The 15,241-nt window shown below is 43.0% G+C and overlaps 1 protein-coding gene across 2 annotated transcripts in view; it reads right to left on the bottom strand.

Moving 5' to 3' along the window:
• LOC141773122 (IQ motif and SEC7 domain-containing protein 1-like) overlaps positions 1-12,147 on the bottom strand; it is a 152,752-nt gene extending 140,605 nt beyond the window's left edge. For both annotated transcript variants that reach the window (XR_012595014.1, XM_074644809.1), the window contains exons 1-2: positions 12,013-12,147; positions 72-2,156 (exon numbers count right to left, since the gene is read on the bottom strand). Coding sequence is in view for 1 of the 2 variants with exons in the window: in XM_074644809.1 (XP_074500910.1) it covers positions 72-811 (740 nt within the window). In the remaining variant the exon portion in view is untranslated. The remainder of the gene's footprint in view (positions 1-71; positions 2,157-12,012) is intronic.
• Between the last annotated feature and the right edge of the window lie 3,094 nt (positions 12,148-15,241).

The raw sequence follows: 15,241 nt of genomic DNA, 5'->3' as shown, positions 1-15,241 counted from the left end.
ATCTGGTTTGCCTTTCTCCAGTGCCATCTTTGGCTTTGGTTGTAGTAAGTATAACTTAGAGTCTAACTCACGATTTCTGGTGGAGGGTGTGGGCGTGGTGGTTGTTGGAGGCGTTGGATCTGTGCATGCGCTCAAGCCTCTCCTTCTCTTTCTCCACGAAGTTGGTGTTGGTGCCAGTGCTGGTGGAGGGCATTCGGGTCAGCCGGCTGTGGGCCCGCGGCTGATCCCTGGGTGGGATCGGAGGAGGGGGAGGTGGAGCCGGGGCTGGGGAGCAGATCGGAGCTGGGATTTGGGTGGGGATCGAGATGGAAGTCGGGGCCGAAGACGGAACAGGAACTGGGATCGCCGTCGTACTGGTGCTGTTGGAGCTGTTGTAGGAGTGGTGGGCGGAGGAGTGGTGGTGGTGGTGCTGATGATACTGGTGGTGGTGGCTGTGGTGCAGGGGGATGGAGGAGGGTGGCTGGGGAGGAGTCTGGTATTGGCTGTTGTGGTGGTGGTGTTGGTGGTGATTCTTGGTAGAAATGGATGTCGACATGGTCTGAGCCGGCGGGGGCGGCGGCGGAGGAGGAGGGAGAGGAGGCTCGGGAGGAGGAGCAGGCGGAGGTGGCGCAACGGGTTGCCGGTCCAAACGCAGGTCCTTGTTCTCCTGGCTGAGCCGGTCCAGTTGGACCTCCAGCTCCTCGATTCGGCGCCGCTGAGTTTCTAGAAGCTTCTGCTGGCTCTCGATGATGTTGTTGAGTTCAAGGAGGTACTCCACGGCCCGGTTAGGGCTTTCTGGGCTGCTCTGGCCTGGGCCTTGATTAGCATCCATGACTAGCTGGTCTGAGTGTTAGCCCAAAGGCTAATGGCTAACAGCAAGGTTCACTAATGCTAAATTCTAAACTAAAGAGCCTAAATGCTCTTGGCTGTTACAGATCCAGGTTGTGCACTGAGGCTAAATGCTAAACGTCTGCAATAGATGAAATGCTGCCTGAGTCACAGCTACAGCTGGTGTAGAGCCAAAGGCTAACTCAGTGTTAGATACCACCGAGGCTAGTAGACTGGTGACAGGTAAATGAGCTCGCAGGCCAAAGGCTAAAACACAACTGAATAAGCCTCAACACAACAGAGAAGAAATTGGCCTTACTACGTACTCTACTGTCTAGTCTACAACCTAAAGTCTAAATAACTACAAAACTAAACCCTATGGCCCTAAGCCCTACACCCTAAAAACCTAAACTACCCTTCACCCTCCCCCCCACCAGAGGTAAGTGGGGGGGAGAGGACTTGTTCTTCTTTGGGTTCTGATTTGAAGATCAAGATGGACCTCGTCCTCGCTGGCTCCAATCAGAGAGGTTTACCGAGTCGTCGACCATCCCCTGGTTCAGTCAGGTGTTTCTGTTGGGGTTCACACCCATGACGGTTAAAAACAGAACAAAAACAGAGAAAGAGATCGTCGTCCACCCCACCCCCACAAAAACAGTTTGTCTTTCTGTTTGTCAGTGGGTCAGTTGTATCCACTCTTTGCACTCCATGCAGAAGATCAGAACATTGGTTTCCAGGAAGCAGGTGTGGAGACCATCGCTGACAGAGACCCTCTTTGTCCCTCTGTGTCAAAGATATTGCACATTATCATTGTTGAGCGACTGTAGATTGTCCAGCACGAAGTCTGCAAGTGATATTTTTTTTTTCTGCATCCAATGCAAGTGTTTTTCCAAGTGCTGCAGCAGAAATGTAGTCTGCAAGACCGTGGTGGAGCTCCCACAGACTAACCACCAGCTTCCCTGTTGTGCCTCATAATAAAATCCCTGTGGTAATTCTCCAAATCAAGAATTTTCTGAGCAGGAAAAGATAATTCAGTTCAGAGCCGCTCCATCAACAAAACAGTTTGGGAACCAAACCTTGAGAAATCAAGACAACCCAAAGCTCCACAAAATGAAAATGAATCGTCCGTCGAGGATCATCTCCTGACAAACATGGAAGAGGAGAGGTTCACCTCTTCCTGGTCCATGGGTTCTCCTGCAGGATTCAGCCTGTCATCCTGCAGTCGGTCTGTCAGAGGAAGTGATGCGCAAAGGTTAAATGTCATGTCAGATGTTCGTCTTCTTCCTGGATACAGTGAGGCATCTGGGATTCACCGTCATTATCATCCCACTGGATGGCATATCCTGATCCTCCTTCATGTCATCCATCCGTTACATGAAAAAGAAGAAAGGAAAGAGCAGATGAGAAGATGGTAGGGTGGAAAATAGGGTTGGGAAAAAAAATTTAATCACCTATGTCGCATTTACTTTTTTTACGATTTTGACTTAATGCCAGAATCGATCTATTTGCTTCATTTGAGTCTCTGTGGAGGTAGAAGGAAGTTAGTGCTTTTATTGTTGTAATCTGAGTTACATGAGGTCATATCTGTTCCGTATCCGTCAACCGAAACAAACCACAGCGAGCCAAAATGAGAAAGTAGAAAACAGCTGAGAGTCTGCGTGGATACGACCTGCCCCCTCACATGTTAAATCCAAAGTGGTAAACATTACACATCCAGTAAAGTATGGAAACACTTTGGGTTTCACACATTGCAGGAAAAGCAGAGCTAGACATCACGGCTAAAGCTGCATGCTAACTCTGTCACGGACAGGAAACGTTATCGTATTGTGGTAACGTGCGGTCAAGCCAGCTGTCACTCTCATCTCCGTGGTCAAATGGGCCGACGCTACAACTGTAGAGCACCCGTATACTGACATTTATGTTAAATGCATTCAAACGGCCCCGATGGAGCTGACCATGGATGTATAAAGAGAACGGAGCTGACGGGAGAGCTAGAGACGACCTTGGAGAAGTTAGAGGAAGTAAACACGTGTGACTATGTCTGGTTTTCAAAATAAGGTGTTAACAAAGGGAACTGTATATACAAAATAAATATATAGAAATAAGATTGGATTATATTCACCAGAAGTATAAAACATTACATGTCCCTTATAAATTAAAAAGAAAATACCACTAATTTGTGAGGGAAATGTCTTTATTCTTTGATTTTTGGGTTGCTGGAAAAAATGTAATAAACAATGCCTGATAATGACTAAAGTATATTGACTATATGACGACTATATATTTGACTGAAAATCAATCATTTTTATTGTACTAATTTAGATATGTCCAAAGTAAAAGTCCCTAGAAGTGTATGATTCAACTTTTCCCCATGGCCTAGTGTTAAAAAAGTTAACAAAAATCGCATAAATGGTAACATCAAATCGCAAAAAAAAACATCATATCGAATTGGCACCCAAGTATGGTGATAGTTTCGAATCAGGAGATAGGTGTATCGTCCCAGGCCTAGTGTTAAACAGGAGACACAGAGTAAACAGGAAATATGAACTTGTAATACTTTCACATGTTGTTCATCTTTATTTTCCTTGTTTCATCATTTTGTCTTTGCCCTCTCTATTTTAAATAATTTACTTCCCTTACTTTTATTTTAAATTTGATTTTCTCTCCTGTTTCTTACTTCTATCTTTCATCTTAGCATTTATTTTATTTATTTGTCTCTTTCCCCCCCTGCCTCTCTTTATCTTCATCCTTTCTCTGCCCTCTTCTTGATCTCTCTTTCCTCTCTTTTTCCATGTGCCGTTGTCGTCCTCTATGTAGTTTCCTCTTTTCATATACAGTAGCTGTTAGGGTCTCATCTCCATCCCTTCATACTCTCTCTCTCTGTGAGGAGTGTGAGGTCTCTCAGAGCCCATAAATACCAATGACATGCTCTGTCTAAGCCATCAGAGACAAGAAAAATCATCACACCCCATCAGCCTCTCCTCCTACACTCTATCACTATCCCTCCTCTGTCGTAGTCCACCTCTTTTTGTCTCACACTCTCTCTCTCTTTGCATTTTGGCTTTCAGTTTTAGATCTTCTGCCTATCTCTACCAATTCAATCCTGTGTTAGTTAGTGCGTATCACTATATGAATGCAATATCTAAAGACAACACACTTCAACACTGCTCTCGGTAGCCACATGCAGGTCGCAGCTCGCCATTCCGTCAGCTAATGTCACACAACAAATATGAGGGCTGCATCACAGGAACGTTAAACCCTGCCAAGGCTACGATAGGCTACATCTCCTTAACCCCACCCTTTGTCCTATCACAGCTTAGCAACCGTATCTCGGTTAATATCCAGTATGCATCGGACCAGTCTACCCCGCCTACTGTATCCCACAATGCAAAGCGCTGGAATGGTACAGGCTACGGTTTCAACAACCACAGCCAAAAACATTTTACATTTTTCGTAGCTATTTCATCACCAAATTCACTTCTGAATATTTTTGAGGCGAGAAATCAACTATGTAGATTTTGAATATTGGCAATTTTATGATATTGGATGGCAAATCGATTTGCTCCAACGTTTTCAGAGTTTAGAAGCTTCACAAACCGCCGTGACAGCTAGCAAACACCTGCTGGGGTCGCTGCTCACGCGGGCATTGCGGCTGCTCTAACCTGTTAACATGGGCGCCGAAATAAAAAACAGCAGGTTCTGCAGCAGCCACGCGCTTCTGACGTTCCCTTTGTGGACGGGGCTTAAGAATGAGACAATGAGGCCTTGTTAGAGGATTTCTTGCCACTTGGAGTCACTAATGTGCAACGTTGCTGCTTTAGAAAAAGTTCCAGCTGTAGACACGCATGCCCACACACACACACACACACACACACATACACACACACACACATACAGAGAGGAACTGGTGAGCTCTCTGGTCTCTGTTGCAAAGCGGCCAAACAGTTTCAGTTTTTATATCTCTTCCCATTAAGCACATTCAATTATTCATGACTCACTAACTGACCACCATCCCTCTCTCTCTCTCTCTCTCTGTTTGTCTCTGTCAGGGTCTTTCTATCTCTCTCTCTTTTGAAATCAGTTTATATTATCATAAAAATGTGTGATTGTGACATAACAAATGGCAGAAAATGCTTTAAATGCTGTTTTCTAATGGAATAAATAGTTCAACTTCTTTGAATTCATAGTTACCTCCGCCAAGGCCAAAGGCCTAGGAAGGAGCTTATGTTTTCACCGGCGTTGGTTTGTTGGTTTGTTGTTTGTTTGTTTGTCTGTTTGCAGGATTACTCCACAAGTCTGTGATGGATTTGAATGAAATTCTATTTTGAATAACTCAGCTCAGCCTGTGCTTTAACACCACAGGCTATAACACATGCGCAGTGTAACTGATGAAGCGTTCATGACACGTCACCCTGCCTCTTTCCTTCTGCCAGCAGAGAGAGAAACAGAGAGAGAGCGGGAGCTGGAGCGAGGGGGGGACACCTGTAGAATCTGCGTTTTTTCACATTAAACTCTGAAAATTCAGGTGAGTTCGACCAAAGCGCACTTGGTGATTGTTGGAAAGAGTAACGACGACGGTTTAGGTGAGTTTTATTTTATTTCTGTCCAGTTTGAATGAAGTGTTTTACGATGCTCCGCTACGTACAGCTGATCTCATCATAAACAAAAATACATGTGATCGTACTCGGGCATCTTGGCGGAGGTCTGTGCTCTCCAAGTGCCCTTCTAGTTTTGAACCAGACTGCATTAACAGTCCAGTCACGTAGCAGTTCATGAAATAGTCACGAAATTGAATGTTTGATTTGTATACATAGACACATTTTTTGTGATGGTCAGCACAAAATCAATTCGTTTGTAATCCACGAAATTGTGACCTGGGCAGAACCTTGCACACAATTCACCCTGGTACATGTAGGCACTGCTCCACAAGCAGGAAGACTGGGCTTTCTGGGTCAATAGCCATCTTATTCTCGGGGGCATTAATGTAGAAATGATTATGGCTGTAACTTCTGGTGAGGTAGCGGAAGTAGCAGTAAGCTAGTTAGTCCCACAGGCTAACCATAGTGGCTAACCATAGTGGCTAACCGCCAACGGCGCTTCCTTTGAAAAGTAATTCGCCTTCAATTTAGCAAGTCCTGCTTTATTTTTTTTAACAGATATTTAACTAACGTTAAATATTTATTTCGTAAAATGTCCTTGCGGTGCTCAGGTACTTGTTGCGCTGTTTGCGACTGTACTAACAACCTGACAAAACTCAATTTGTGGCTTCAACAACAGTGTGTTGAACATGCACCCAAAACAAAAAGGGTATTGTTCTTGTGACCAACTGTACAGTTTCCATCGACGACCTACAGACGAGGAATCCAGAAGAATGTGGCTGAGAAACCTTGAAGAGACACCCAAAACCCTGTAAGTTATGTGTGCTCATTTCATTTAGTCGGGAAAAAGCCAACGGAGGAAAACCCGTATCCTACTTTGTGGTTGGGCTACGAAAAAGCAGCGGAGAAGTGACGTCCGAGCTTTTCAGATTGTTCATCATCACCGTCCGTAGCAACGGAGTCAATAACGTAGCTAAATATGCTAGTGTAGGTTATCTGAGGCCACTTCTTCAGGTCGTCCTCCCATCCCTCCGTAGTAGAAGGCAGAGGTATGATGACATTATCCTGTTTGAGCTGTAATAGGTGGTGTTCCCACATAGTTTACTAGATTTTTGAATACAATCGCTCTAGGAGAGACAATTGGCGTAGCGTTACCATAGAAAACGCCGGTTCTGGTTCAGTGACACGACACGAAGTTGCCCCCATAATTCACGCGAGGCATCATGCGATCTATGAATAAGGTGGATAGCACACACAGGTGTGTATTGCTTCGTTTACCATCAACACTGATTGGACAGCCACATAAAAACGTTCACGCTCAAACTTCAATAATTTGAGTGACTTGACCCTTTAACATGTGCTTGTTCAAAATAAGCCATTTACTGTACGACATGATCACGTTTTCACAGTTTTGAATTAGAAACAGTTTGTACTTTATATGCACACAAAATTTATCAAAGTGTAGGCGGTTTGAAGAGGTCATATTTCTATTATTTCAGTTGAATTTAACAGTATCGGGACTATTTTAATTGGCCAATTTTACAGTCATGTTATCTGCCATTGACACACACACATACACACACACAGACACACACTGAGTAGTTCATACAGCCCACACATATTTTACACACACAGCCTACTTCCACAGCACATACATGTACACACACGTACACGTGAAACACGTCACATACAAGCACACGCATGCATCACACACTGAATAGTTAACATAGGCTGCAAATGCACAAACACACACACATGTACATGCAAATACACACTTGCATAAAAGTCCTCGTGGCCTATATAGCCAACAGTCACGCATACATGACACACATACGAGCGCACGCACACACACACACACACACACACACACACACACACACACACACACACACAGACACGATGCAGCATCCAGACAAAAAGCGAAAGGAATAAAAAGCAGGAAGCAGAGTCTCACAGGTTTCAGCGGCTCCTGCAGAGGTGATGGAGGGATGAAGGTGGGGGAGGAAGAAGAGGAGGAGGGAGGATTATTGATCCCTGCTCATCCCTCTATCTCCTCCTCCGCTGCTGCTGTCACCATCATCTCCCTCCGAAAAAAAACCCCACACACACAACTGCTGCTCCGCCGTTTTCCTTCTTCTTCTTCTTGATCAGATTGTGATCAATTCAATCCTTCCTTCCTTCCCTCTCTCTCTTCCTTCATGTATTCCTCTGCTCGCCTCACTGCTGCAGGCCCGGCTCCTCTTCTTCCTCCTTCTTCCTCCTCTTTTTCTTCTTGTTGCAGAGTCAATCTCTTTCTAATTATCATTCCTCTGCGTCTGACAGCCGAGCGATCCGCTGCTGCAGCGCTGATGATTCCCCCCCTTCTCTCTCTGTGTGAGCGCGTGAGAACGGACGCTGCTTTTGGTTATTATCACTGGTGAAATATTAGGGTTTTTTTTCTCCTCCGCTATTCTGCCGTAGAGAGAGGAGGAGGAAGGAGGGAGGGAGGGAGGGAGGAGGTGACAAGTCCAGACAGGCAGCCTGGATAGATGGATGGAGGAGGTGGAAACAGAAGGAAGAAGGAGAGAGGAGGGAGGAAAAGTGTATGTGTGTGTGTTGGTAGCAGAGGGGGAAAACGCGCACCGTCACGCGGCGACTGGCGCAGAAATCACATCACCGCTGGTTTACCGCACAACCAGGAGCATCATATATTATAGAGGATGTGGTATGAAACATAAAAAACTTCACACAAGCTTCAATCCAGGAATATTAAGGACAGAAAAACTACACATTATAGGCTCATGACTACAGGTACAAATATTGTAGTAATATTATAATATTTGGAATTCCAATCAAACTTGTCTTTATGTCGCCCCCTAGTAGTGCTCCTCTATTTAAGAAACTCCAGATTCTTACTATTTATGACATCAATATTTCTCAAGTATGTTTTTATTTATAGATATAGTTTTTATTTTATTTAGATTTATTTATCACTCGGAGTTTGCGAGTGATTGACAGCTGCTCAGAGACGGAAAAGCTCCAGCTCAGCTCTGATTGGTTGTTTTCCTTCCGGTCTGTGAAATCTTGCAGATGGCGTAAGGAGCACCGGAGGACACAGAGGCACATCGTGTCTTTCATATTACCTGTCTCGTGCTTTACTGTCAGGATATAGTGACCGTTTTATTAAAATAACTTTTTTTTTATCATATTTGCTCCGATCTCGCCTACTGCTGCTTTAAATGTTTACCAAAAAAAAGTAAAAAAAATGCTAGAAAATTCAGAAAAATTACCTTAAGCCCATGGAGATGCTTTCAAGGGTCTTATTTTGTCCGATCAATAGTAGAAAAACCCAAATATGATAATAACTAATTCATTGTCATATATGACAAAGACAAGCAGGAAATCCTCCCATTTGAAAAGCTGGAACCAGCTGATGTTTGGTCGTTTTGCTTGGAAAATGACCAAACATTATTAATCGCATATCAAAATAGTTGTCTGTTAATTTTCTTTCAATCGACTAGGGATGTTTATAATTAACCGTTTAACCGTTTACCGACATTAAGAATTTTGACCGATTAATACTATCGGTTAAACGGTTAAAAGAAATATTAAAACATAGCTAAAAAGCTGAGCAAAACTCAGAAGTGCGGCTCGTCACTTAAAGGAGAATAGCTGGTCCACCTTAACAGCCCACCTTAAGAGAGTCTGAGCCGGTGTTGCAGGATACAGGAAGTTGGCTTGGAGGAGTTGTAGCATTTATTCACTGACAAATAAACTGTACACACACATCTACAGCTACGTTCAAAGCTATAACGCCACCAACAACCCCACACTCACCGCCGCCACACACACACAAGGCTTCTCAGACACATTACGCCGGGCTGAAACACAGCTGACAACCTTGCAGCTTAACTAAATGATGCTGCGGAGAGTTACTGGGACAAACGGGTGAACTGAGGACTCAGTTGTCTGTTGTGCTCATTCATACACTGCAGCTGGTGATAAATGATGATTTAACCTGTTTGCATCGGCTTTTTGTTGCAGCTGGGTGCCTTTTAAGGCACTAAAAAGAGCACCGCTGCATGAAACGCACTAATCCTGTCGGTTAATAATCGGTCAACGAGGGTTGGTTATTGTTTAGAAAAAAAAATCTAAATTAGCATCCCTACAATCGACTAATCGATTAACCGACTAATCGTTGCAGCTCTGCTACACATAAACCACATGACTTACAACTCTAAACTCATGTAGACTAGAGCGCTTTAATACAACAAGACTCGGTCCATACAGAGTATATGTCTGGACCGTGCACGGTCAGTCTGTGAATTTGTGGCTAAATTGTTCCACTAATAGTCAGTGATCATGTCTATAATGTTAAATCCAGCGGTACATGTCCACCAGGTCCAGCGAGGACACTAGGGGACGCACGGCTCCACTCAACTGGCCGTATAAGAGGTGACGTATCCTATCGTTGAATGCACCTGATTGGTTCCTGGTTTTCAAACAGGAAATACAACATGGCGGCCTGCTCGTAATCTTTCTGTTATTCCGTCTCTAAACAATTCACCAAAATCTACTTCTGAAAACATTTTAGGCAAGAAATAGGCGATGCAACTACTGAGTCTGGTTTCATTTTAGAACTAGATCGCCTCGTTTCGCAGTAGGGATGTCACATGAACCGATACCGGTACCAACTCGGTACCAAAATTCTAATGTGGCGGTACTCGTTTTCTTCGGAACCAAAGGTACCAAACGATGCCCTCAATGGTCATTTGGTACGGGAGCGGAGGTACTGGAGATGCGATTCTTCCAGATCTAATGGGGGCAGTATACGCAACAAGTGTTCTCATCTGCCGTGAAATGAAGGAAGAAGATTAACGCCGTAACAGCATGAAAAAAAACAACAACACGAGACGTGAAAGATGGCGGCTGCCGCAGCGCTACCTCCGCTTCAACTTGTTGAGAAAACAAATAGCAAGAGTCGGGTATGGAAGTACTTTGCGTTCAAGGCGGATTTACAAGGAGTAATAATAGATTCGCAAAAAACAGTATGCGGTGCAGTAACGGTGCCGTCGTACTTTTCTAAGGAGGAAATACTTCCAATTCAGCAAAGCACCTCTACAGACAGACATCCAGACAATATTGTTAGTTTTAAATACTTGAAGGCTACATGCCACTGTTCTGTTTTGCAATGTTAATAGACGTTTCTTTTTATTTATTACTTAAAGGCTACATGCCTCTGTCTTTTGTAATGTTCAAATGTTTTAATAAAGGAGTGTGCGTTGAATTACATGGGATTTATAGGTTTACAGACTCAGGCAACTGCTGAGTCTGGTTTCATTTTAGAACTAGATCGCCTAGTTTCACAGCTTAGTCCCAGTGCCGTGAGCCGGACGCGTCACGCTAGACAGGCTCATGTATGGCTCGTCGCCACTGCGGGCCATTCTGGCTGTTGACAGTTGTCAACAAAGATTGGTTTGAAAGCTCTGAGGCCGGTAAAGTTTGTTTGCTAGCAGAGGTTTGTACGGGTCACAATGCTAACAAGACAGAAACGTGCTGCCTTGATCATCATCGTCATGTTGAATGTGATATAAATGAGAAGAAAGAGTCGGCTACAGCTTATAAAATAATCTATAAAATAATATGCAATGCAACAGGCTGAATGAAGGTGCACTAATTCAATTATATATTACAGTATAGGTGAGACATACAGTTACCACAATTCAAATAAAGCACTACACTACACTACACTACAGAGGCTGTATCAGGCCTCCAGATATCAAACCAATGCTATAACAATAATATAGAAGATCAATACACCAATAACAATGTAGAAGATCAATACACCAATAATAATATAGAACATCAATACACCAATAACAATGTAGAAGATCAATACACCAATAATAATATAGAACATAAATACACCAATAATAATATAGAACATCAATACACCAATAATAATGTAGAAGATCTGTAGACCAATAATAATATAGAAGACCAATACACCAATAATAATGTAGAAGATCAATACACCAATAATAATGTAGAAGATCAGTAGGCCAATAATCATATAGAATATCTATACACCAATAATAATGTAGAATATACACCAATAATCATATAGAATATCTATACACCAATAATCATATAGAATATCTATACACCAATAATAATGTAGAATATACACCAATAATAATATAGAAGATCAATAGACCTTTAATGGTCTCTGTAATCCCGCTGCTGATCATCATAGATGGATCTTTTCACTGAGCGTCTACAGGAGTATGATGGGAGTATTTCAGGTCTGCTTGTGTTCGCGGTGTTCTGGCTTTATGTGACAGGAAAGCCAATTAACCGTCAGCGCTAATTAACGATGCAAGCACGAGCACGAGCACGAGCACTCCCGCATGAACTCACTACCGAGGAACACGAGAAGGGTTTTAATCTAAACACATCACCGAGGGCTGAAGTTCAGCTTTTTTTCTGCTGTCTGCGGACATTCACGCACAACACACACACACACACACAAACACCCGCACACACACACACACACGGTCTCCATCTCCATCATTAAACACACCGATCAGACGGTTAATGAACGGTTTGATGATGATGATGAGTAAATCACCTGTGATGTGAGTCCTCCGTCCTCTGTCCTCTGCTGCTCGGTAACCAGAATCCCCATCACACCAGTGTGTGTGTATGTGTGTGAGTGTCACCAGGATGCTGCTGGGAGCTGTGGCTGCAGACGGTTTCAAAGATCCTCTACACAAAACACGAGCGATCACTCTGTCGCTGTTACGAACTGCTCTTTTTTTTCGCCCAGAGCTTCAACTTAACCTCTTAGAGTGCTGGGAGGTGTGGTTCTCCTAGACCAGGGGTCGGCAACCTTTACTATCAAAAGAGCCATTTTAGGCAAAAACAAAAACAAAAAAAATCTGCCTGGAGCCGCAAAACATTTGAGCATTGTGATGAAGGTAACACAGCCGTAATATTACGAGAATAAAGTAATAACTTTACGAGAAAAAAAATATTACGAGAATAAAGTCATAACTTTACGAGAAAAAAGAAAATAACACGTAAAAATTACTACTTTATAATATTATGACTTTATTCTCATAATATTACGACTTTCTTTTCTCGTAAACTTCTCACTTTATTCTCGAAATCTCAGATTTATTTTATTTTCCTCAATGTGGCCCTATACTCAGTCGTACCGTCGTACCATAGACCTACAACAATGATAAATAAAAATGAAAATGTAAACAAAAAACAGTTATTCATTTCCATTTTTATAAATCCACAGGGAGCCACTGGAGAGGAGCTAAAGAGCCTCATGTGGCTCCGGAGCAGCAGGTTGCAGACCCCTGTACTAGACAGACATACCCAAAATAAATCAAGAATAGCTCCACAACTACCAGGTCTATATGCATGATCTTGGTCTCTATGGATAGGTAAGACCTCAGAGAATTTATCCCACATTGTAACTGTTACTATGTCTGAGTAAATTGTGATGAACGTAAGACAACATTTTTATCTTCACCTAAAATGTTGTTGACAGTGGAAAACACCATTCTAGCAATGATGCCATGCACAGAGATATGCTACCATATTCATTCAGCAACTCCTTGACTACAACTGTGCCAAAGCAGATATAAATAACACAAAGCACATAGATTCTACAAAGGTTTTAGTAAGGATAGGACCAGGCCGACTCTCCGTTAAGCTACTTGGATACCCGAAGTGTGCCAAATGGGTTTTCAACCTCTTGATATGGAATCTGGCTATAAAATACTACTGATATTGTCTACAGGAGGCTATGTGCACACAATGGGGCCACTGTCTCTCTCACTCGCGCTCTTCTTTACTGTCTCCTCCTGCTGGAGATAAATTAACGTCTGACTATTAACTACACCCCCATTCTCTGTTTGAGAAAGAACGCTAACCAAAGAGAGATGAGGGTACTAAGAGAAAGAAATACGAAAGCAAGGGCAACAAAATTAATGAATTAATGAATAAAAACTGATGAATTATGACAGAGATTCACAGAAATTCATGTCAGAGGAGCAAATTATTCTGTATTCTTTCCTGAGAATTAAAAGTTAAATTAAAAGTATTTAAGATTAAAAATGCTGTTGCAGTATTAATTAATCATTTTTAATGAGTAATGAACCGTTAAGAGGCAGAGCACCCTTTGTCATGTTTTTGGTATGTCTGTCTCTTGTCTGTGCTCTACCTCATTGTCAATACGGATGTCATCCGCTATTTTTGCTGCAAACAAATCTACCTACGGGTACAAATAAAGTCACCTGAACCTGAACCACCTGAACCTGAGCTGTGAGAGGAAGCTGAAAACAGCAGCAGAGTGAGAGCTCACTACTTTTCTCTGCTCTCTGATGGTTCTTGTTCATCAGCATCCTGCATGCACTGCTGTTGCTGCACCTGCAACACGCCTCCTCCTCCTCCTCCTCCTCCTTCTCCTCCTCAACTTTCTCCTCCAGCACCTCCTATTCTTCCTCCTTTTCCTTCTCCTTTCTCTCTCTTCCCTCTCTTTCTCTGCTAATGCCTCTTTTTCATCCCTCTCTTCTTCCTCCCTCCTCATCTTCCTCCATCTGCTGCTGCTTTTCTTCCTCCTCTTATGTCTCTCCTTTCTTTTCCTTCTCTTCCCTCTCGTCCTTACCCTCCTCTCTTCTTTCTAGTCATTTTCTGGTGTTACATCTCTTTAGTTCCCTCTCTCACTTCTTCCCACTTTTTTTTGTTTCGGCTTCCTCACATTTTCATGAATTCAGGTTACTACAACTGGTACAAGTAGAGAATATAAGGAGGAGAGGAAACAGAGTGAGGAGGGAGGAGGGAAGAAAGAGGACAGAGGGGGAGCAGAAAGGAGGCAAGAAGAGAGGACTGGAAGAAGAAAAGAGAGACATGGGGGATGAAAAGGAGGAGATGAAAAGAGTGTCAGAAGGAGAGGGCTGCTCTAGTTTCTCCTCTGACGTCGGCCACAGGCTCGACGCATAAAGATGACATCACTCCAGGCAACCAGAATCCCACACACGGCCATTTTGGCGCCGATAAGAAGAGGGGGAGAGTAAACCAGAACAGGCTTGAATCGTCTTTCACACATCAGATGATCACTGAGCCAGTGAAGTGTTGTTAACACATTCAAGTGCTTGGACAGGGACATCGTGTTTCCTGCCAACACTGGACAACATTTCACATCTGCTTGAGTGAAAGAATATTTGTATTTGTACACAAAAAGGCTCTTTAATATGGTTGTAATATTAGATGTAAATATTTGTGATCATGGGCCGTAACCAGGATTTTCAGCCCTCCATCCACGGATCACTATAGAGTTCATTCTACATGATTCATGACAACAAGGTGCACATGTCACTGATCAAAAGTTCATGCAAACACAGTTGAGGTCACAATTTAGTGCAATTTTGCAGCGTTAGTTATCCTCCTTCTCGACAAGCTAGTATGACATGGTTGGTATTAATGGATTCCTTAGGTTTTCTACTTTCATATGAGACCAGTATCTTCACTATAGCTTTAAAACTGAGCCTGCTCCGAAAGTTTGAATAGTTGTTGGGCCTGATGGCGGGCCGTTGGAGTTTTAAGAGGTTAATTACAAATTGATAGTGTTTTGGAGAATCGATACAATATCGCACAACATAATATCGCGATACTCATGTGTATCGATATTTTCTTACACCCCTAAACGTTAACCATGTGTTACAACGTTAACGAGCCTTATGAATCATACTAGGCAAAAGGCGTCATTATAGTGATGCCAGGTGCTCCTGCCCAAGCGGCAAAATATGACGAGTAGGGATGAGATCGTGTTGGTTTACCTCAGT

The sequence above is a fragment of the Sebastes fasciatus genome, chromosome 8, assembly GCF_043250625.1.
Source record: "Sebastes fasciatus isolate fSebFas1 chromosome 8, fSebFas1.pri, whole genome shotgun sequence".
In the NCBI taxonomy this organism is placed as follows: Eukaryota; Metazoa; Chordata; class Actinopteri; order Perciformes; family Sebastidae; genus Sebastes; species Sebastes fasciatus.
Note: the sequence above shows the minus strand (reverse complement) of the source record. Positions and strands in the feature narration are given on the sequence as shown.